We start from the raw sequence: 24,084 nt of genomic DNA on the forward strand, positions 1-24,084 counted from the left end.
TAGGCTAAACACAGTAGGAACCTAGGCAGTGACTCTGTTGCTCTCAGTTAGTGATGCATCTCCAGGGTTCAAGTTAAAATAATCCTAAAATGTCTTATTTTGAAATTATATCAGTATCAAAGCTGGATATGCTCGCTGGTGTGCGAATGTCCTCACGCATGTTTTTTCTTTATTTTGGGACAAAGTAATGTAAGCAAAACCATAGACTGTAAACAAAAGATGGACACATCCAATAAAGCAGTATTGAAGCCACGGCATCAGCAGTTTGGCTCCCGCCATTTTTCCGTTGGATGCTGAGATGAATAAAATACTGACATTACACCTACAGAAACTGAAGCACAGACTTTTTGCATGGTTAGTCTATACAATCCAGTCTGTAGAAACCAAAACTGTTTCTTTAACGGGATGGAAACGTGATATTTAATGCTGGAGTCATTTTTTTTAAACAGTGATATCTGTGGGTTTGAACAGATGGGCGTAGCCATTTCAGAAGTGCCTTAAACCTGCATGACCAGCAGGGGGCGACTCCTGTGGTTGGAGAAATATAAATATCAGTATGTACGATAGTGCAAACAGATACAAAGTGGCACGGTGGTAATTCTAACAATAATGCTGTTGGCAAACACAAGAACAGGGAATAAATTCTAGAGGATACCATAGTGCTAATCCTCCCATCTGGTAAAGAACAGATGGATGGAGTATGATATCAGAGTGCTGATGTGCATGTGCAGATTTTTAAAGTGTTTTAACTGGTTGAACAGAGAGGAGTCATACAGTCTAACAGCCACAGCTGGAAAGGATCTCCTGCCGTGCTCAGTCGTGCAGCACTGAGCCTTTCACTGCTGTGGTGACCAATCGGTGAGGCGCGCACGGCCTGGATCATCCATGATGCTGAGTATCTTCAGTGACCTCCTCTTAGACATCTCCACCAGTTCCTCTTCCAGAACTGACACCAGCCTTCCCAATCATTTTCTTGGCATCAGCTGTTTTTGCCCTACTGCTCAAGCACAACTCAACATAGAAGACCACACTCACCACCACATCGTGATAGAAGATAGACAGTGTGCTCCTACAGACGTCTGTCATTCTGCACGGTCCAGTGTGCTTTCTGTGTGAACCGTAAATTGAACGGTTCTTGCGTAGCTTCTGTCAGAGACCGGTCTACCAACCTTCCAATTGGTAGGTTCATATATCTGAACTGCCTGAGCCACAGTGTTCATCATCCACCTCAGAATTCTGTTCCCCTGAGGATGGCAGGACAGAAGGAAGCATCCAGCTTCCTAAAGTCTGTATAAGTCTTCTTGGTTCAGCTTGAAATAGCCGAGCTCTACGAAACTGTCAACCTCCGACTTCCAGCACTTCACAGCTTTCTTGTTCTGAGCTCAGAAAACACTTTTCTGACGAGTTTATGGTCTCAGTTCTAGTTTGAACAAAGCATCAAGATAATTTTGTAAATTATTATTATCATGATTATGATCATTATTAGAGTCAGAAGGGGGAATAGCTAGTCTGTGCTCATTGGCCAACATCTTGTACAGCCAAAGTCCACGAACCAGAAAGCGACATCGCGGTGGCTCTGAATGTGTTGTTGTTATGTTCAGTGTATCATAGCAAATACAACAAAGTCCTCTGGTGCATGCTTCAGTCTTATGCAGTTTGAACGCTGTGTTGTCATTTTATTTCTTTATTTTATCTTTTAGCCATATATTCTGCGTTTGTGCTGTCCTGTGATTTAAACTGTTAACTCATTTAACGTGGCTGTGAGAGTACTTTATGTTGGGGAGGGAGTTGACAAAATCAGTGGAAAACACTTGATGGAGGTCATGAGCTCCAAAGCAACTTAAGGACACTAACAAATACTGCAGAGAGGATGAATGAATGCCAATTAGCAGCATCTGTTTGACACAAAAGAGGCCTGAAAATGAGCCCTTTGATAGAAGCTTCCAGAGCAAAATGAGATGACTAACAATGCTTCAAAAATGGCAAATGATCTCCGTTTATAGGCGGTCTAAATAAACAGATTAATGTAATGTGTCAGAGGAAAGTTGTGGCAGCACAAGCAGCAGACAGAAAGGGTCACAAAGCTGAATATGCAGTGTCTGATAAAGGATGCTAATTGGCATGCGCAGACTGTTTGGACCAAGCTCTTTAAGCTCTTTAATTTTTTCTATTTTGAAGTTCTATTAATGGGATCAGCCGAAGCTCACTTCCATTTTTGTGCCAGTATACCTGAGAGTATTTTGATTTTTACCTATACGTCTAATAACCGATTGCACAATCCACTGTATAAAAAATATCAGTGCCATCTGTTTTGTTTTTCTGGAAATTATATTGTTCCTGTTTTTCCTGACAGCTGCCGTCAGGTCCGCAAGTACTTGTACAATGACAGAGCTCTTGTAGTTTTGCCTCTGTACACCACCACAGAGGATTTAAAATCAAACATTCAAGATGTTTATGACTTAAGTGCAGACTTTCTGCAGCTGTAATTCAAGGTGCTTAACAAAAGTACTGCATCATTTTTTTTAGGAATTACAGAAGTTTTTATACAAAGTCCTGCATTTTCTCAAAACTAACTTGCTAGTCTGACATCATTTTAAGTATAAGCACTGCTTTTAATACTTCGATGAAAATCTATTGCAGTCAGTGATTTCCTGAAGTCTAGAACCCGTAGACATCTTGAGATCCTCTGCAGGCCTGTTTCTGGGTCTCTGTTTTTGTTTAACACCTGCAAAGCTGCTCTGTTGGGTTCAGACTTGGGTTGCTTTTGCAGTTTATTTGGGTCATTATTCATCTGTTCTGTGAAGCTCTGTCCGATCAGAGAGTACAGCCCTGAACACTTCACAGCTCATCCTGCTGCAGTCAGGATGAGCTGTGAGCAGAGCAGTCATTGATGAGCAGTCATCAATAAACTCCAGTGACCTGCTTTCCCCAGCAACCATTCATGCCCATGTTTTAACATTAGCTCATCAGCTGTTTCGTTCTTTCTTCAGACATCTCTTTTCTCATCATTCTGGTACAAGTTTGTCTTGAGTTTATAAAAAAAAAAACCCAAAAAACATGTTGTTGTTGTTGTTTTTAATTAAAAAAAAAAACAAGTTTCTTTTGTTTTGTTTTGTTTTAACTACACATGCTCTTTTAGATGTTTTCTGGTAAAGTCTAATTCTAATAAAGTCTGCTCTTGAGTGTAACCAGTGGTTTGCACCTTGTTGTAAGCTCTTGAAAGTGATACTCCTTAGTTAGTTAGTTTTTCCTCTAACCTCTTGTTTCTGAACCATGGAAATAATTCTGCGATCATGTGCTTTAGCTGTCATCTGTGATCTTTCTTGGGTCTCGGGTCTTTTGTTGTTGGTGAGCTGCTCAGAGCATTCTTTTTTCTTTTTTTACTTGTAAGGTTTTTCCTCTGTCTGATTGGTTTATTTTGGTTTTTCATCTTAATTATGACCTCCTTCTTTTCATTTCAGTCTACAAGTTCAACACTTTGAATGACATCCAGATAATTTTATCTGCTCAACTTATCTTGAAATAATCAGGGAACAGGCAAAATGACAAAAACTGTGCTGTTGTCCAAGGGCTTAGAGAGCTGTCTGTATTACCTACTTACCCCAGTCAAACCTGAAATGGGTGTTTTCTCATTTTACACAGGTTAGTTGGCATCAATTCATATGCCTACTTATTAGCCTATAATAGTTTTAACCCTGGAAACCTAAGTCCTCATTAACAATGAGGAACACTAAGTCCTAAAACAAAACGAAACTTTGGTGATAAAAAAATCTGTTTTTAATAAGCATCAGTCATCATGTTGTTTCCTCTTCAGTGTATTCAGATTTGAGGAGTCCAATGGTGCTGGAGAGGGGTGTAGAGGAAGCTGTGATGCTGGGTTAAAACAGCGGTTTTAAGTAAGACTCTCATGTTTATAATCGGTTCTTTAGAAGAAAGAAGAGATTATTTCGACTGCCAGATGGATTCATAATGAATCCTAATGTGAGATGATCTAAATCTATTATTAGTCAAATTCAGTGAAAAGATGTCCACATTGGTCACAGATTAAATATTATTCATAACTGATGCTTTTTTTAAGAGTAGGTCTCTTTTTAATATGGTCGGATCGTCAGAGGTCATCCACATTCGAGCCCTGCGATGATGCGGCTCTGTCTATGAACTCGAGGACCTCCCCTCTGTCACTTCTATTTGCATCAAGCCTCGAGGTCAGCCAGGCTTCCTGGTGTCATTTATCTAATTTGGAAGACGGTCTTGGTCCTCGCTGTGCTCCTGTGTGTGCATAAGGAAGTAAAAATATTGTGTTTTTGTATCGTTGAAACTTCCTCTGTGTTCCAGTAACTTTCTATTTCTTTTTTAGCTGCAGCTTAAAAAAAGGGAACCTGCTTAAGAGAATAATTGAGTGAATAATAATTGAGTGACATTAATCAGTCAAGTCCATGAATGCAGAAACAAAAATGAATGCAGCAAACAACAAAAATGTATAAACAAGACTTTGGGGGAATTAGAGATCAGCTGTAGATGGATGCAAGTGAAGTCCAGACTATATTGAGCCTATATGTGATGGAGGAAATAAAAGGTTTCAGAAGGAAATATAAAACTCTCTGCTAGTAAACTTCAACCTGCTCCGCGCCATCCACCACACAGCAAAGAGAGTGAAGAGGCTGCAATGGGATTACAGAAACTGGCTCTTCATCACTTCAGAGCTGCTGTTAGAGGTGCTAGTGTAAACAGGAAGCTCCCAGCAGGGGCTCCCCGGTTGGTTTCTATCTGCAGGCAGTCCTCAGAGCTGTTTGATGTGAAAGCAGGAGGTATAAAAACTGCAGAACTGGGCAGCTCATACTGTGGACTCATGCCTTTTCTCCTTGGTATCAAGTATTTGTGTAATTAATTTATCTTATATGTGTACAAGTGGAAACCTCGTGTCGAGTCTTTTCGTGTTCCAACAGCAGTAACGTCTTTTCAGACGTCCACTGAGATATTTGGTTTATGATTTACTGGTTTGGAGTAAAATGCCTTAAGCTCATGAGCTAACTCTGAGGGATTTTTTTTTTATTGCCTTTCTTGGCTGTGCGGTTAGTGGATCTCTAACTTTTTTGTCTGGTAAAATCATATTTTCTTCTTTTTTTGTCTGTAGGTATGGTCTCGGTGCTGGACCTGATGCAGGGCGGTTTCCCCTCCCGAGCTCCATTCCACGAGCTCTACAACATGTACCAGAAGTACATGCCTCCCAAGCTCACCCGCCTCGACCCGCGGCTCTTTTGCAAGGTCAGCCCTCCACCCCTCGGGTTTGGCCCTGAGCTCTTGTGGTTATCGTTTTAACAGAGTTATATCCCCATGTTTATCTCTGCCCTGCATATCTGTGTTGCAGGCTTTGTTCAAAGCTCTGGGGCTGAATGAAAATGACTACAAGTTCGGCCTGACCAGAGTGTTCTTCCGGCCTGGGAAGGTGAGGCTCTATTCCCTGCTCACTCTGGCTAATATAGATTTTGTTCACCTAAAGAAAGACAATAGAGCCAAAGGAAAAGCGCATTAGTTTTCTTTTGCTGCCGAGGTGAGACTAGATGAGGTTTTCTAAAGAAGTGCCAGAGCCAGCAGATGGGTTTTTTTTTCTCCACCAGATGAATAATTAATCACGTTTGGGTCAGACGCGTGGCTTCCAGGAGGGACTTATGAAAGTGCACACATTTGCAGCAGAGAGCCTTAAAGCGCTACATGCCGGACAAACTATAAGCCTGACAGTATAGCTGCAGGACAGGGGGATACATAAATACTTAAGTCCTCGCTGGCTGCTTTCTGAAGACGACACCACCCTCCAGTGTAGACGCAACATCACATGGTCCCCGTGAATAACTGTTTGCACCTGCGAGCAGCCACCGACAGTTGTGGCTTCCAGTTTTAGCAAATGTTAGGTGGCAGAAAAGTACGTTTTATGTGTCAAAGCTTGAAGCACAGTCTTGGTAATCTTTGCACATCTCAGAGGCAGTGTAGCTCCTAATGTGATGGTGTGAAGCTTCAGACGTCTGAAACCCGGAGGCGGGCGGGGATTTGGCAGGGCTGCGTGTCACTGCTGTTAGAAATCAAGATTTGGAAAACAAATAATAAGGACACACAGATGTTGAGCAGATAATGCAGGAAATTCAGCAGTTTCTTTCATTGTTCAGGGGCGTTTGGAGGACACGATCACAACAAACATCAGCTGCACAGTCGTAAAGAAGAGCTCCGAAGCCTTATAAATCCAGAGCAGTTAAGGTTACACAGAGCGTTAAAGCGTGGGAGATATCCTTGACTTCTAAAACATTCATGAATGGAGTAGAGAAAACTCGAACTAGAATAAACGTACACCTCCGGTCTTCTGGCTGCTCTTTAGTGAGATACAAAACACACTAACAGAAAAATAAACCTGCTTTTAAGACTGAAGGACAAGGATTCAAGGCTATGATGATGATGATGATGTGTTATTTGTTTGGGATTATTTTCAGCGGAGTATTTGATAAAGAAGAGGCACACTGCCCAGTAAAATGGCAAAAAGAACAAACAAGGTTTATCCGGGTAAAAATCAAAGACAATCACTGCTCTGATCACGTGTTTCTCGTCTCTGTCCAGTTTGCAGAATTTGACCAGATCATGAAGTCGGACCCCGACCATCTGGCCGAGCTGGTGAAGAAGGTCAACAAGTGGCTCATCCACAGCCGCTGGAAGAAGGTCCAGTGGTGTGCTCTGTCTGTCATCAAACGTACGCAACGTCTGCTCTTATATCACGATCGTGAGCTTTAACATGACGATGATCTAACAGTGTTTGAAAATGTGCGTCAATTTAAGATTCTGAAATGATAGAAAAGCATCCTCAGTATGAATAACTGGCTTTATGTTCTCTCAGTTGGTGTCTCAGTGGTCATACTGTAGCTGATGGAAATGAATAAATAGGCTCACTGAGGTTCTATTGTAACCACCACAAAATCACATGTGATTTTTTAACTATACATAGAAGCTCCTTTGTTCACAACAGGTTGCTTTGCTCGTTTGACTTTTTGGGTTTTTACATCGGGTGCCCTCCTGATGCAACGTTCCTCCTCCCGGGATCAAACCAGGGACCTCTATCTTGCTGAGGCATAGAACACTGCACTTGCTGAATTTCATATTAAGGTTTTGCATGTCTTTGCACGTGAGCACTGCCCACGTGACGTTAACTTAACAGTCATGGTGATCATTTAGGATCCAGTCACACCCTACAGACAAGTCTGCAACCGTCGGCAACCACCTGTCGCTAGGAAGAACAGGCAGATGTAGTCTGAATGTCAATGGACTTCAAACACTCTGCAGCTGTTCTCCAAGCTGTAGTGCAGCTGGAAGTGGAGAAAATTCCCCTTCAAACTTAAGGTTGTGCCTGCTGAAGCCAACATGTGGAAGTGGAAACTTCCAGTAGTTGGCGAGTATTTGCAGACAGATAGGAAAAACTACAGGTAACCATGGCAACATGGTAGAAACCAAAGAAAGCACCTTCTTTGCAACCGATTGCACCAGATGAGAGAGAGAAACCTCCAGGAACCACCGCCAGCCAATCAGGGGGTTGTTTTCACCTTCAGTGTGGCAGGAAACTCTTGAGCATGGCATCACCTGACAGATTGACACAGTGATGTAACTCAGAGCTTCATGAGTCGTGAGTCCAGCCATGCCAAACCCCAGAACGGAGGTGGCCACCGTCACCCACTGCTTCATGAAGTCCCATTTTAAAGCTTCCTGTCTGCATTTGGGACTTTGTCATCTTGTTTGCTGAGCACTCACATTGACCACCTCTGTGAGTGTATGCAGAATACTTATCTGCAGTAGAGGCACCTGTTGATCTGTCATCAGAATCCTTCAGGGTTTGTTTTTTTCTTCTTCATTGAGTAAAAAGAAAAGTTTTTGTTGCTTAAAGGCGTTTAGGAGACCTTCAGGGACAGCAGTAGCAGGTCAGGTTTGTGCAGATTTGCGTAATTCTCGTATAAATCTTGCTCATTTAGCTTGCAGTGTAGTACAGGCAGATGTGTTTGGAGCCCTGTCACACAAACAGGAGGTGCACGGAGCAGGGAAAACAAACCACTGGCTGTTTATGTGCAGCAGAGGCTGCTGTGATAATGTGGGGTTGAGCTGTTGGAGGAGCGGTCCGTCTGTCTGCTGGTTTTTATCACTGCAGCGTCGGTCACTGCCTCTCTGTCTGTGTCCGTCTCCATTTATCCTGCTCTTCTCCGTTTTTGGGCTTCTCTCTCTCTCCTTCTCCATATCGATCGAGCTTTATTTGCAAAAACTACCCAAGCACATCACCCATCCCATTAAAAATGGATCCAGGAGGCGTGAGGATGTTTCAGCCATGACTGTTAGACAATACTTTGACTCGTGGGCTGCAGGAGCGCCCGGTGTCCTCTGCTCTCTAAATGCAAAGTCATTAATTCATCATCCTGTTATTGACGGTGTAGAAGTTACATATTCTGAGGTCATAACAAGATGAAACGAATTTGGCAGTGAGCAGAGATGTTATTGATCTCTGTCTCTATTTATCTTTCACACTTCATCTCCTCGGGCCTCCCTCGTAACCCCTCCTCTCGCTCTCTCTCGCTTTAATTTTCTCACTTCAATTCAATCCAAACTTCCTTCATTGGGAGGACAGAGAAGCGCCGGTGCTGTCACAGACTTGGAGACGGGTGGGTCTGAATCACAAATGATGTTGCTCTGTGAAGAAATCGTGAATTTCTGCAAACAACAGAAGGTAAAGTGCATCAGAGAGCAGCCCGCCTCAAATTAAATCGATCTGTAGGAATTCAGCGGAACAAGGTTTCTTATCAGGACAAAGTCTGTAAACTTATTCTAAGTTTTCTATTATTTACTCCTGAACTATGAGACAGAAAAGAAAGCTTCCTGCTGGCTTTGACCAGACCTGTACCTCGCATAGTCTGGACCTAGCTTCTGGATCTGCGTCTCCAGGAAGATGACCCTCAGCTCTGCTGATCTGAGGCCTCGGTCTCACATTTCAGGTCTTTTGGATAAAAAAAAAATTGGATGTTTTATACCCAAATAGATGCGAAATTCATGTGTGTTTTAGGGAAGGCTTATCTTGTGGTGCATGCCAGGTCCTGTCTGCTTTCATAACACCAAGACGGGGACGGCAAAAGGACTATAGTGAAACTTTACTACAATAGATTCAGTTCAGTGTTATTTATATAGGCCTAAATTACAGCAAGGTGCTTTATAGAGTCAGGTCAAGACAATAATACAGAGAAAGCCTCAAGAATCAGTCCCTATGAGCAAGCACTTGGTGACAGTGGCAAAGAAAAACTTCCTTTTGACAGGAAGAAACCTCAAACAGACCCAGGCTCAGGGTGGTTCTGCAAAAGACTTTTAGGTATCCTAGTAAGGCGTAAACCAGCAGTCTGAGTGCTCTCTCCAGGTGAGCGGTGCTATGAGCTCTTTGAGATGGAGCCTGATTATTTAAGACCTTGATGGCCAGCAGGGGGCGACGACTCTGGCTGGCAGAAATAAGCCGAGTTGTTTCGCATTCTGTAGTTTAATGTCCCGCTGAATAAAACAGGAAGTTAATTTTTTAAATTATCGTCAAACTTAGACTCTTGTAGTGTAGAGGTTTGCACATTTTTCTAACAGGAGGAAAAGCAAATCACTTCAGAGTTTCATCGTCCGGTGCAGAAATCTGCCAGATCAAACACGAGGAGATACCTGCTGTGAGACTTCTTGGGAATAAGAGCACAAAGCCCATAAATCACAGTGTTGTGAAGTTGTGACTAATAGGTCGTTAGCCAATGAGGTAATGACTGGATAAACCAACCGCATGTTGGGATTCTGAATTATCCCTGGTTTCCTACAGGATGCTGAAGTCGGGTTGTTTTGGTCTCGTGGTGCAGACTGTGACCTCGCTGCTTTCAGCTCTGAGGTTAAAGTTCCCATCTCGTTCTGCTTCTTTTCTTCTGTTTGTCACAGTGAAGAACAAGATCCTGTATCGAACCAGCGCCTGCATCCAGATGCAGAAGACGGTCCGGATGTGGCTCTGCATGAAGAAACACAAACCACGGTGGGTTTCCTTCTTTCTTTCCTTTGTTCCTCACTCCTCCTTTTCTTTCCTTATCTTCGTCCTTCTCTCTCCTCCCATTTTCATCCATTTATTCTTCTTAATCCCTCAGCTCCTCCCTCTCCTGCTCACGAAGTTTATACCCCCCCTCCTCTTTTCTTCTTCATCTCTACCTCTTCATTATTTTCTTCATCTCCCTCCTTCCTCTTTATGCTCACACACCCCTCATGCTCACCTGTTGCTCCTCATGCTTTCTCTTCGCTATCGGCCTCTTTCACGTCCACGGTGTCGCGTTTCCCTCGGAGACGGCTGCTCTGTGCTTCAGCTCTGCTTATTACCACCAATCTCTCGCCGATAAACAACCTGCCGCTCCACGCTGCGTCCCTCGCTGCAGGATGTGCTGGAGTGTGTGATTACAGAGGCCGGGTGGGGGTGCGCTGATGACCGGCGGGAAGAGTTTGGGCACAAATTGAGATTGAGCGAAGCAACATGACAAGGTGACAAGCATGAAATGAGCATCGTCAAAGTGGAGGTGGCACAAAGTCCAAGTTTGGCACATCATAAATATGGTTTCGGTCATCGCGTGAAGCCCAGGCATCCAAGTCCTGAACAAGACTTTACACACCTGCATCCATGAATCATGCTGCACACACCTGATTAAAATATCAAGTAAAGTGGTGACACATGTGATTTTCAACCAAACTCCTCTCTGGAGTAAAACGATGCAGTTTAAGTGTGATTAAAATGAAGAGCTGATCAGATGCAGGCGAGTGTGAGCGTTAAACAGCGCATCATCAGAGAAACGAATCAAGTGTTGAAGCCCAAACTGTGATTGAGATTATTCTGCGAGTAATTAGCGAGCTCTGCAGCAGAGCAGGCAGAGCTGACGGTGCTTCGCTGACTGCCAGGTAACGAGGTTACCAGCGTTTAACGGCTGCCCGCTGTTAACGAGCCCCCCGTCGGCGCTCTCTCCCTCTGATGCTTTTCATTACTGAGGCTTTGTGTCTGTGTGGCAGGATCGACGGGTTAGTCAAAGTGCGTAACCTGAAGAAGAGGATGGACCGCTTCAACGAGGTGGTGGGCGGGCTCAAGGAGGGCAAGCAGGAGATGAGCAAACAGGTCCGGGAGCTGGACGGCGCCATCGACACCCTGATGGTCAAAATCAAGGTGGGTGTGGTACATAGTTTGACTGACTGAAAAAGTGCCATGTTTATGAGAAATGAGATCTATACAACATTTATGAGAAAAAAAGTTTGCAAATTTGGAACAAAAATTTACAAAAACAGAGATATTTTTTCTTAGATAAATGCTTGCAAATTTGTTTTAAAAAGAGTCTTTGATTGAATGATTGAATGTGATTTGAGGAATTTTATCTGGTTGATTCACAGGCACTCAGCCTCTAAAGTGACCCTCTCACTGTCATAATGGTATTTCCAGTTAAACTGGATTAAACTGTGTGCTTTGTCTGACTGTAACGTCACCTCTTCTTCTAAGATAATCTTACCCGTGGATGTCATAAATCCTGAATGTGCCGCTGTGGATTTTTTTTTTGTTTAATTTCCATAATTTAGCACACCGTAGCTTCCCTGTCACTTTTCTTCCTGGAGGGAAGTGGTGGAGGCGTGAGGCTGACAGGTGTGAGGCTGACAGGTGTTCACCGCGGTATGTGTCGAGATAAGAGGGACAAACGCCGGCGGAGGAAGTTTGACTGAAAGGCTCCCGTCACTTCAGACTCCGCCCCGTGGCTTTGTTGTGGAGTGACTGCTTGTTGGAGGGAAAAGTGGTGCGGTGACAGCCAAGGTTCCCTCTAATTTTTCATGTGTCTGAGTGAACACACAAGCTCCCTGAGCGATCCCTTGGACCACTGTGAGCGACAGCAGACGTGTGCACTGTGGTCACGCCAGCATCAAATCCATCCAAGTTACATTGTTTATTAAAATAATCAAATTACAGCATTTGCATTTATGTTAAACTACTTTTAATTAAGCACTTTAGTCCACTTAAAATGAAAATTAAAAAAAATCTTGTTCATGACCTGTGTAGTATGTTAACACTATTGGAAGTAAAAAATAACTTGAACTCCAATTTTGAAAACAAAACTTTCTTTTTTTTTGTTTTTTTAAGTAAAGCTCTGACTTGTATTATGAGTCTGTGGTCTGAGAGAGAGAGAGTCCTGTAACTCTCTGTCTGCAAAATACAGTAAATAATGACCAATGTTGGGAAAGTAATTATATAGTTACTTCTTCAAAAAAGGGTTAGGGTTTTGCAAACAACAACGTTTCTTTTTTCTACCTAAAAATGCAGCCAAGGCGTTTTTTTAACTAAACATTTCAAACTATTTACAGAACAATCAGCTGTTCTGCATCAAATTTGATGCCAGACAAATTATTTGTGCCACTCCAAAAAATATTTCTGTCCACTATGAGATAAAGGAGAACAACAGCCTCATACCTGCAGGCCTGACAACAGGAGATGTATCACTCCTGTAACACCTGTAACATTCAGGGTGGGGGTTTTCGGTTTTGTTTTTGCTCGCAGGCAGTTTTCCTTATAAAACGCTGTTTTTACCATTTCTTCCCAAAGTAAATATAAACAATGATAGTATTCAGGAAGAAAACCAAACATTGCATATTTTTATCATAACTCTGGTTTTACGTGACCAATCAACACAATTTAAAAGTGGTATAAAGTTCACATTTTTTCCGTCAATTGTTCCGTCTGTCCTGCTCACATCTCCAATGGTTGTACGCGTTGTCATTAACGTGGCTTCACTCCACATCAGCCACGCCGCTTTGCTAGCTAAAACACTGGTGTCGGCACTTGATTAGCTGCGTATATACGAATGTGAATCGCATTATTGGCTGGACTATGGGATAAGGTGGCATCGTTGTAATCCCATACGAGCAGCCAGTCGCTTACTGACTAACACTGCAAAACAGAATTGTTAAAGTTTTAATTTTTATTTCAATTCAGGTAGATTTTTTTTTGTGCGCAACGCAGATGTTCTGTGCTCAGAGACCAGCAGTGCGCAATTGCGCACGCGCACAGCTTAGAGGGAACATTGTTAACAGCAGATGCACATGAATATTCATCAACCTGAGACTCCAACGCGTTTCCCTCCTCTGGTTTACATGACCGCCCCGTGTTTGTCTGTCAAATGTCAGATTGTGCCCCGATGACACCTGAACACGCCGTGACAGTGAACTGTGAGAATACCGACGCTTCCGAGGGAGTTTTTGTAGCCCTGGCAGAGACTTAAAGGCAGGCTTCTTCACTCTGTGATCACAGATATCAGATGTGGCCTGCACGACCACCGGCTCAGCACAGAAACATAAATGTGTGTGACAAGCTGCAGCTTAGCCACAACTCAATAACAGCATTTAGGATATATATAATACTGGGCTGGATAAGCTGGGGTAAAATTCAGCGGAAATAAATCAAAGTTCAGGAGTTTAATGTCATATGTTTACACGAAAAAATAGACATTAACAACAAGAAGATGGCAAAGTTACAACAAAAATTAAATACAAGTGGCAAACTGAGTGAAAATCTGGATATTTATGAGAAAATACTGGAAAATTAAATAGGAAAAATGTTTGTCATTCAAGTGAGTGATAAAATAATAATAAGCTTTAAGTCCGAAGATCAGGAAAAGAAATGTATAAACGGACTCCAGTTTAGTATTTAGCAGGACTGACACCAGGCCACCTGTGGAGTTTGGTTTGTCCTTCCTGGGCTGCTCATTATTAGCTATCAAAGACTCCATTAAGAATATAGGTTTTAATTATTCATGCTGTTGTAGCTCCAGGATGCAGGGCCAGGGGTCTAAGCCCACCTACTCAGCATGTCCTGGTCTGCCCAGGCCTCCTTCCAGCTGGATATACATGAAACGTCCAGGAGGCATCAACCGAGCTCCTCGCCTCGGCTCCCTTCAGAGGAAGCTTGGTCACTATTCGTATCTCGTGGCTGGAGATGAGGGTGGATCATAACCGCATTTCACATGCGTGATGCAGTGAAATAGATCAGCCTGCACAGATTCTCCATCAAGTGCTTTGAATCCGCACGGTCCAGATATCGGGATCGGTGCGTCCTTTTGTGAGACCTGACTATAAGTGCAACGTTGTTTTTGTGCCTTGCAGACCACCATAATGGGCCGCATCGACATCGACCACGAGTACAAGGGCCTGGTGACCCGGTCAGAGAAGCTGCTGACCGAGATGCAGAAGAAGAAGAAGGAGGAGGAGGAGCGCGAGCGGCTGCGACGCATCCAGGAGGAGATGGATAGAGAGCGGAAGCGAAGGGAGGAGGAGGAGCAGCGCCGCAAGCAGGAGGAGGAGGATAGACGGCTGTAAGTGAGACGGGGCGGGGGGTTTAAAGTTGGAGTACTCGAATGTTTCTGGCCTCTTCACTGAAATACTTTTGTTTCGTTGTCGCAGCCAAAAGTGGAGAGGCACTTGTAGAAGTGACAAACACACTCAGGTGGCTCAGCACAGATTTACAGCAGTGTTTACCACAGCAGTGTGTGCGTGTGTGTGCATATGTGTGTATGTATATGTGTGAGTGTAATTCCTGTCCATAAATACAGCAGGTCATTAAAAGGATTTATGAGATGATGCCTTCAGGATGAAGATTTTGTTGGAAGTTTTTACTGTTACCGGGCTGCGTTGCCATGTAACCTTTAATACCTGAGGATTTAAAAATGGCAAAAGCTAAATTTTGTTTATATCGATTGTCTTCATGTTGGTTTCAGGTTTCAGGAGCCTTTTGTGTCCAGCTGGAGTTGTTTTAGTTTCCTGCTGTTTCCGAGTCTCTGTTTTTAGCTCCGTTTTTGTTCTCCACCACCTTCTGTGAACAATGTAGGGTTTCTTAGCTTCACTTTAACACCACAGCTCTGCAGAATTAGTCTCAGGTTTGTGTGAGCCTGTCTTATAAAACACGCCAACTCCTCCTACACCATCAAACAACACTGGCACACAGGTGCATCTCAGGCCCTGTATCCAATGCTATCATGTCATCAGATTGCTTAGCAACCACCAAGCAATGTGCTAAAGTGACCCACTTGTAGAGTTGATCCATCTCCTGAAAACCATGGTCTCACAAACACACACACAGGTTATTAATGCTGCCTAGCAACCACCTAACAACCCACTAAAACACAGACCAACATTTCAAAGCGCAGCACTGACAGCCCCTCTGTGAGGTCATCAATAACTGCTAAAAAAGTGGTTTTTGCATCATTTGACAATAAGTGGGAAAGTCCACACAGGAAGTAAGATTCGGTCTTCCTGATCTGCTTAGATTCAGCAACATCTCTTGTCGACAAGAGAAAGAAAATAGTTCCTTCATTAAATGTATTTCAACAGAGGATTTCTGGGTCATGTTTTATTCTCAGTCTTCACAGCTTACCACAGTGTGTGTGGTGTTGCACGCCATCTTCGCACATACTCTCTCTCTCTCACTAAACAGCTGGAAATTACATCTAGCTCCTTATTTACAAGGAAGTCACACTTTTTTCTTGGTGAGCTTTGAATCAGCTCAGCAGCACTGTCTTTATACGTACCTCTAAAAGCTAAAAGCTCATTTAATGTCACAGAAGCACAAAATGTGAATAAACATGTTTTCAGACTCTTTTATTCTGACATGTGTCCTGCACAAACATCACTGTGCAAACACAGAGATGTCTAACGTAAGCTGCTCTGTGCCAGAGTTTCCCATATTCACTGTGGTTACGAACGTCAGTCACATGTCACGGTGGTTTCCATGCCGACCTCGGCTCATGCACCAGTCTCTTTCATCCGCAATATAAAAGCACACCACACACACAAGCACACCTTAGCTTAAAGCACAGAGCATAAAATTGAAATTAAGAAACAAAATCAGTATAAATATGAGTGAATACAAGTAGTTAATAAATCGGAGGTGTTTCCGTGCAGCGTCTCAGTGATCCAGGTCGAAGGCAGATGGACTTCTTTTAGCTTTCTGAAGATGTTTCACCCCTCAGCTGAGAGCCTTCTTTAGCTCTGAAAGCTCCAGTTTTCTTTCAGCTCAAGCACTTTGGACCAGATCACGGGGCGAGGGCCGGGTGCTTCCATTATACTGAAGTGAAGGCAGACACGTCTACCTCTGAAATCTCCAAAACTTGAACCAAAAGGAAAAGGGCATAAATTTGGAGTGAACTCTTTCAAAGTTCTGCTGTATTTGCAAGGTCTGTAAAGATAAAGCGAAGACATGGCAGATAAAACTTCACGTTACATGGGAGGAATACAAAAAACGAACTTCATATTATACAGTTATCTTTAAACATCAGCCAGGCTTTAACAGCTCCACCTGAATATCACACGTCCTTTAGAAAAGAAACTACGAGCTCTGTTTTATCTGCTTAACGTGCACAAATACCAGCCGTCCTCCTTAAAAAGTTCATTCAAAGTTCAACAGCCCAGCGTCAGCACTAAACCTGCCTTCAGGGGCTCTGGCTGTGCAGGTAACCTCAGACTGCTGTCCAATCAGAGCTGTTACAGCCCTCCTCAGAGCGTCGTATTTGTAAGGCTGAGAAAACCATCCAGAAGTGACGACGCGCCGCCTCCCGCGCTCCGTTTTCACTCTTTATCCTTTTCCTCGGGTCTTTTTGATGTTTAAGAGACTGCTGAGGATTTGAATCCATCACACGCCGCAATCGCTTACACGGAAAATTTCATTTCTCGCCTAGATTGTGGCATTCGTATTCCTCACACGGGTTTGTCCTCCACATTGCTGCTTGCAGCGGGATGGAAGGTCTTTTAGGAGGACTGATGGGGGCCATTGTGTTCGTCACAAACCACTAGCTGCTAATATAAGACATTAGAGACGACAGCCTGAATTTTATGGTCCTCTTCCCTTCACTTTATTCTCCTCCTCTGGCGAGTTATGAACCCCCGGGATTCACCTGAAGGTCGCAGACTGAAGGTCATGAGAGCAGATCTCGTGCAGCCTTAATCCTTGTAGTATCTGTAAGAACGCACTAAAGCCTGCCAGCTAATGAGAAACCAGAAACTTCTGTCTTGACGATGACTGGGAGCCCCGTGTTCTGTCATCTTTTTCCACACAAAGATGACGTTTCTATTTATGGCGGCCCGCAGCGTGTGCACAGCACAATAACCTTCAGGTCCTGCATGACTGGCGAGGACAAGCTGGAGGTAGTAAAGAGGCCAAAAGTCAGAGCTTTAGTGGTCTGATAGTTTTCCAGTGAGCGCACAACAGAAATAAAACGGCTGAGAGACGACAGGAGGAATCCATCAATCAGCAGATTACTGAATATTCTTCATTCAACCTTCGTAAATGAGGTTTTTAAAATATATGCTTGACTCTGTGTCTTGTTTAAGTAATTAAACCCTAAAGTCATACACTGGGATTCTTTGGCTTTTAATGAAAGAGGAGAGTAGAGAGGTTTGCAGTTGCCTTACGGCCACCTCAGCTAGGTGGGCTCTCACAGGAAGTCTAACGAGCTGACGTCTCGTCCAGTAACGCAGCATCACTCTTTTATCATTTTACAAAAATCAAACATTATATGTCGACTAAAAACCCAAAATGAAATTAGTTTTTTGGGACTAGTCTGCTCATTTCCAGCTCCGTGTTTTTTAAATGACTCTGCTGGAGTAGCTTTGCATGATTCACAGCTTAGAATAATCCTCCTTTAACTTGTACTGAAAATTATATGAAACGAGCCATTCTTGCTCCTCTGTTTGTCAAGAAAACTTTCTTCTGATTGGCTGCCCCTCATAAAGAAGGAGGTGGGTGGGGCTTCTGTGTCTGGCTCTCAGGATTTATGTGCACTTATCATCGAAACCTTGTTTAATAAAAATATGTGACAGGAAGTGAAGAGAAGCCAACAGGTCTGTTTTTCCACTTTAAATCTGATTTTCGTACGGAGCAACTTTTTGACGTGTAACCGAGTTTAAATGAAAGTAGGGTTTGAAATGATGCACCTTTCTTTGCTGTGCTAACTTAAACTTTTTAAAGGTGATAACAAGTGGTTGGTGGAGACCAAATATGGGGCACATTAGCTACAAAGCCACATGTTTTTACATATCAGTAACCTGCAACAAACTTTTCAAAAAGCCTTTTAAAGGAAAATATTAATTCTGTTAGAAAATCATGCCTCTGGTAAAAGGTTTCAGCTGTTAATAACGGTCGAGTCGACGCTGCTGAAAATGTGTTGGTTGTGTTCGTGTTCATCCCCCTCCAAGCTGTTTTTACTCCTGTTACTAAAGCGTCAGAATGAAAGCTAGCAAAGCAGGTCTGGTTCTTCTGGAGACAAACAGAACAAGAGGCAGTTGGTGTCACACCGCAAATATTTCACTGATTACATTCAGATCTGAGTATTTATGAGTGATTCATCATCGTCTGAGAGCGCTCAACATAACGGTGAACACACAGAGAAGCGCTGCACTTTCAGTCCCCCTCTGTCTCCTTTTCTCTGTTTTACTCTTCTTCCAAATGTGTTTTGCCTTCTTTCCGCTTTTCCGCCCTCATCTCTGCTTTTGTGTTTCGCCTCTGCAGGAAAGCAGAGATGGAGCTGAAGAGGAAGCAGGAAGAGGAGGAAAGGAAGAGGAGGGAGGAGGAGGAGAGGCGGATTCAGGTGGGTGTGTGTCGCTGCAGGCGGCCCGCAGACAGCAGCGCTCTGTTGGCCTTTGTTGTTTTTAACCCTGGAAGCTGTTTGCAGATGATTTACAGGACGGATCCTGCGGGTTAACAGTCCAGTGTCTATAAAAGGGGCTGTTTGAGTTTAGGTGTTCTATTTTAAATAAAATCCAGAGTGTGACACCGTGATGAGTAACACTCTGCATTTTGGTACAACAAGAGGATGACAGTTCAGTTTGTTTCTATTTACGAAGTGAAAATGTGTCCTTTTTTACAGAAAGGCACAATTAAACTTAATTAAACTTTTTTTAAACTTTTATTCATTCGTATAAAACAACACCAAACACAGCAAAGTGCAACACGTGCAGATATCTTCACATAAAAATGTTCCTAAATCAGTGCTCAGTTCCACCTCGGACATTTCTGTGTTACAAAAAGCAATGAAACTACATTTTTTTTTTTTTTATTAAATCTTTTTTGATATGAAAATCCTGCAGAAAGTCTCCCCACAGAGGGGCCCTTCCCAGGTTTGAACCCACGGCCCTCGAGCTGTGAGGCAGCGGTGCTGACCGTGCAGTCTAAACACATCATTTCAGTTCAACCTGCGGGCATGTGAAACTGCTATTGTTTCTATGGTTACAAAAACACGTTCAGACTTCAACAGGAAAATGTTGTTCAGATTTTGTTGTGATGAAAGAAAATCAGCAAATGTTATGTCTTATCAAAATAAAACGACCAGTTTTTCCATGTGAAGCCCCACCAGCAGACTGGCGGCCCCTGCCTGGCTCTCTTGGGGGCTCTTCCTGTTATGTTTTTCCTCCCCACTGTCACCGAGTACTGCGTGTGCCGCCCCCCCCCCCCCCCCCCTTTTTTTTTTTTTTGGTAGATTTTTTTTTTTTTTTTTAACAATTAGAACTGTACTTGTGTTGAACATGGCCAGAGTCTCAGTAATGGTCAGTGCGTGTACAAATGTGTGAGAGCTGAATGCTCGGGTTCACTCTGTTTTTTTCTACTCTTGTCCCTGTGTGATGTCATACAGAGGGCATATCCCTAACATAGTGATCGTCTGCCCAAAGGGCCCAACTCCTGTTTTAAGAGGGGCAGCCAATCAAAAGAAAGTTGACTTAAAGTGGGAGGGGCTAAAACAGCTCTTGCTGTGATGCAAAGCTGGTCTGTAGAGTGTAACTGAACCCTCCCGATAATTAAACTATGACACGAGATGAACTGAAGTTACGCTATCACCATCATCATTTCAAATCCCACCTGATCTCAAACTCCTTAGCAGTTACTCTCTGTGAGAGACAAACAAGGTTATGTTTCACCCTGTTTCTGCATATTCACGGTGTACTCACCAAACGTCTGCAGATAATGTTCCTCCGGTTTAAATGAAGGCCAGCAGCCGGGCTTGATGTGAAGCAGTTTTGTGCGCTCGGAGCTTTTGTGTCTCCATCCTGACAATTTGTCTTTGCAAGACGGCTGAGTTACAGCCCTGAAATCCCTCCTGTGGAGCTCTGTTTTTGCTCTAATCCATTTCTGGCTGTTCTGGCAGGAACCCGGCCGCTCTTCATCTCTCTCCATCACACTCTCTAATGGTCCTCTCTGTCTTTCTGTGTCACAGAGAGGATGTTCATTGAGATCAGCTCAGCACGGTTTAGGAGTTTTAGGGGTTTCGAGCTAGTTTAGTCCCACTTTAGGTGCGATTGAGGCTGACGTGTTAATTATTAAAGCATTAAAAAAGCAAGTGATGAACCTGGTTGTCTGCAAATAGCGGATTTTTATCTTTGGCTCCTTATCACCACCACTCTCTGTCACAAAAGCACACACTCTGAATGGCCATTGACATATGAAACCATTAATGACTATGTTTGAGTGAGAGGGTGAAGTTATCAAGTTATCAGCTAAGGCTGGTTAACTTGGTGGACACACTCCGTCGCAGAGATATCTGCTGATCGGTAAAAGATAATATCCTCGAGCACAGACTTCCTGGATGGTTTATTAGTACATTTAACTGCTTCAGAGTCACTTCTGGAGCCCCGAGTGGCCACTAAATGAACTGCAGCATTAATTATTGGACGAACTGACAGGAAACACCTAACCTGCGTTTCTACTTAACAGCGGTGGTTTTTGTCGAGTTAGCAGAGGAGCTGAAGTCGCTCTGTGTGAGCAAACAGCAGCAGAATGAGGCAATACTGCATGAAGAGCCACGCTTGTACCAAGCTGTATAGCCTTTTGTAGATTAAAACATTTATCAGGGTGTAGCTTTGTTGAAATCATAAAGATTTGATGTTCCGAAGGAGAGCAAGAAACCAGAATGTGTTTATGTAACATTGCTAACACGCACACGTCCCACAATGCTTTACAAAACCCTGCATGCAGCATACAGGATGAAGAGAAGAAGCACTAAAACTTAAAAGAAGAAAAAGCAGCCGATGTTGTCGTGGTCATTCTTTTGGTTTTGAATATGAATGAGAATAAAGTGGGTTACAGACTCTGGTGGAGCAGACAGGAAGTTGCAGGGGACCAGCGGGAGAAATCCTGATGTAATCCCAGCAGATACCAGATTTACTGCAGAAATATACGTGCTAGGGGCGTGGCCTCTTTGACTGACAGGTGGCTGTAGCTAACTGAAATCCCTGAATTTGACGCTAAATGCTAATGTTGAAGCTTTAAAATGTCCAAAGCAATGGTTAACATCACGGAGGAAACTTTTATTCTCTGTGACCGAAACTGTTGGTGTGGCGGTGTCACCGAGGCTGCAGATGGGTCAGACGTGCTTTTAAAGGCGGCTGTGACGCTTCAAACATGTGCATCATGTGTTTTCAGACTGTGCAGGTTTCAAAATCTGCTCTTTGATACTCGCGCTGTCTGCAGATGCTGTGTGTGTGTGTGTGTGTGTGTGTGTGTGTGTGTGAGAAAGTGATAGCGGGTTTTATGGTCACAGGGTTTTATGTTTATCATTTAGCACATCTCCGTTTGGCCCATCTGTTGCCGTGGCGGCTGGTGCCTTCGGGTCCCCGGGGCGTTAACCTGGCCCGGATCAAGTGCAGATTTCGGCGGCTGTTCAGATCAAAGCTGTTGGCTGGCAGCCCAGAGCCCCTGGGCTGGGTTACCCACAAATCTGCTGCACTTCCATCAACTTGGAGCTGTTGGGCTTCTCAGTACGTTCGCAATGCTCAGAATTTTCACGAGTTGCGCTGCCGAGTTTATCGGGCCTCAGGATCCTCTACGCCGTGACGTTTGGGTCGTGAATCTGAATGTGAAGCGTTTAGAAGTGACATGCTGAGATCACATGACCCATCAGAGTCAAATCAAAGGGGTCTTACTGCAGCACATTCTGCTCCTCATTCAGCCATTGTGTCACTGTTCTTAGCTCAGCTGGTCAAAGGATCGATGAGCTCGACACAGCGAGGCGTCCGTCCACAGTCCACAGAGATCACTGCTGCTCCTCCGCTGTTGGTCAGAATTTGGTCAAACTGGCATGCAGTGGATCCCCAGTGGATCAAATCAGATGTGTCATTGTACAGGCAGTGACCTTGAAACTCCACCCACCTGCTGTTCAAACCTTGTTTTTATGACGGGCAGCCAATCAGAAGTAAGTTGACTTAAATCTGTGTTTTTTCATACACACACATTATAAACACAGTCACAGACTCTTCTTCTGTTTTTGTTGTTGCTTATATGCAATATGAGCCGGGCACTGATGATGTGTGGTTTAAATAGGTGATTTATAAAAAAGCAAACCCTTGGAGGTTTGTGAGAAAGGAGGAAACGATCCACAGAGGCTGAAGCTGATTTTTACAGCAGGCTGTGAACCTTTTTATTTCTGCTGTAATGCTGGACATGCTAACGTGGGACTCGCTGCTGGAGCCCCAAGTGGACATTAGAGAAACTGCACCTTTTGTTGTTTCAGTGTTGGCTTCATTTTTCAGCAACAGAGACATCGGCCTCTCCTCTGCAGCTCCTCAGGTTTTTCTCCAGGTGTCCACTTTAATCAGTCCAAAACAAACAGACTGAAAAACACTAAAACTAATTTTTTTTCTAAAAACAGCATGTGGAGTACTCTTAAATCCTTGTCCCTGAAGCAAGTTGGATTTAACAAAATCCAGCTGTGGTCTGTTGGCTCCAAACCTTCAAATGTTTCACCATGAAGCAGGAACATAAACAAAAGGCAGCTGTGTAATAAATGAAAATGAGTATTGCGGATAAATCTGCAGCTACTAAACTCAGAACATTCCCGAAGTGGCCTTATGTGAACAAAACTTGCTGCACTGCGACGCGGCCTCACAGAGGAGTTACTGCATGGAAAACGTGAAGGTTAAAGAATTCGTCCACACCTTAAAGAAAGATGAACTTCAGTTAATGAAGTGATGGCCTTCAGATCTCTGCAACCTTCCTGAGCCAGTCAAGGAGCCGTTTCCCTTGATTCATGATGGAAAATGGAAGCCAGAGCATTAATCATCCAGTTTAGCACCGCCCCTCGTTTGCCACCCCTTGTTCCTGCTTTAATGAGCAGCTCAGTCTGTGATTATTGGACTGTGTTATCATTGAGCAGTGATACGAACGGCTGCCCGATTAATCGAAGCTTCATAATGATCGTCCAATCAGGAGAAGATGACATCATCTTTCTTTATTCTGAAGATTGGGAAGGTTTGCTCACACATACGTCAGAATGGCTTCAGTGAATCGATGATGACAAAATAAAATTTATTTTGATTATTATAAATAAAAGGAGCTAAAAAAGATGAACATGCACTAAGGAATCAAAATAAACTCTGTAAAGGTCAAAATAATTTGCTTTGGTTTGATGTTACAGCAAAAAGACTAAAAGCAGTCATTATTTTAATGATTTAAATATTTTTCCATAGTTTTTCAATAAAATTGCAATCCTGTGATAACCGGCACGAGGTCGGCAATGTGTGAAGTCATTTTGGTGACGCTGCGCCATCTAAATCCTGTTTCCCTGCAGACGGGTTCAGAGTGTCCTGATGGACGAGCTCGGACAGGTTTGATGAAAATCGTCTGTGTTTAAAAACAGGCGTTGTTTGTAGGTTTTTTGTTTGTTTGTTTTTTACAACTTTTCGATAATGAGTTATTAATTCTGGAAGCTTGAACTGATTATTATTTTTATTATTAACTGAACACAAAAAAAAGAAAACCCATGTTTGACGCACCCACAGAGCGGCACACACAGCTTGATTTGTGTTTGTCTTCCTCGTTCTGTGTTTTGACAGCACACAGCTGAATGAATGCAGCGTCTCAGCGTGTCTGTGCAGACAAAACTCACTGAGGCACGTTTTCCAGCAAGTTTCAGGCTCATGCAGATGGAGGATATCTGGGAGAAACTGCAAAACCAGGAGATGCACAGAAAAACCCTGGAATAATGGGAATGTTGGATGAGAAGACCTGAAACTGAA

At 43.4% G+C, this 24,084-nt stretch overlaps 1 protein-coding gene across 5 annotated transcripts in view; it reads left to right on the forward strand.

Annotated features, from left to right (window-relative positions):
• myo6a (myosin VIa) overlaps nucleotides 1–24,084 on the forward strand; it is a 144,744-nt gene that overhangs the window by 91,857 nt on the left and 28,803 nt on the right. For all 5 annotated transcript variants that reach the window (XM_087852510.1, XM_087852507.1, XM_087852508.1 and 2 more), the window contains exons 21-27: nucleotides 5,135–5,265; nucleotides 5,369–5,446; nucleotides 6,604–6,733; nucleotides 9,967–10,057; nucleotides 11,071–11,221; nucleotides 14,194–14,402; nucleotides 18,590–18,668. In XM_087852510.1, coding sequence (XP_087708636.1) covers nucleotides 5,135–5,265; nucleotides 5,369–5,446; nucleotides 6,604–6,733; nucleotides 9,967–10,057; nucleotides 11,071–11,221; nucleotides 14,194–14,402; nucleotides 18,590–18,668 — 869 coding nt within the window. The remainder of the gene's footprint in view (nucleotides 1–5,134; nucleotides 5,266–5,368; nucleotides 5,447–6,603; nucleotides 6,734–9,966; nucleotides 10,058–11,070; nucleotides 11,222–14,193; nucleotides 14,403–18,589; nucleotides 18,669–24,084) is intronic.

Source organism: Neolamprologus brichardi, chromosome 15, assembly GCF_056152115.1.
Source record: "Neolamprologus brichardi isolate AB-2024 chromosome 15, ASM5615211v1, whole genome shotgun sequence".
Taxonomy (NCBI): Eukaryota; Metazoa; Chordata; class Actinopteri; order Cichliformes; family Cichlidae; genus Neolamprologus; species Neolamprologus brichardi.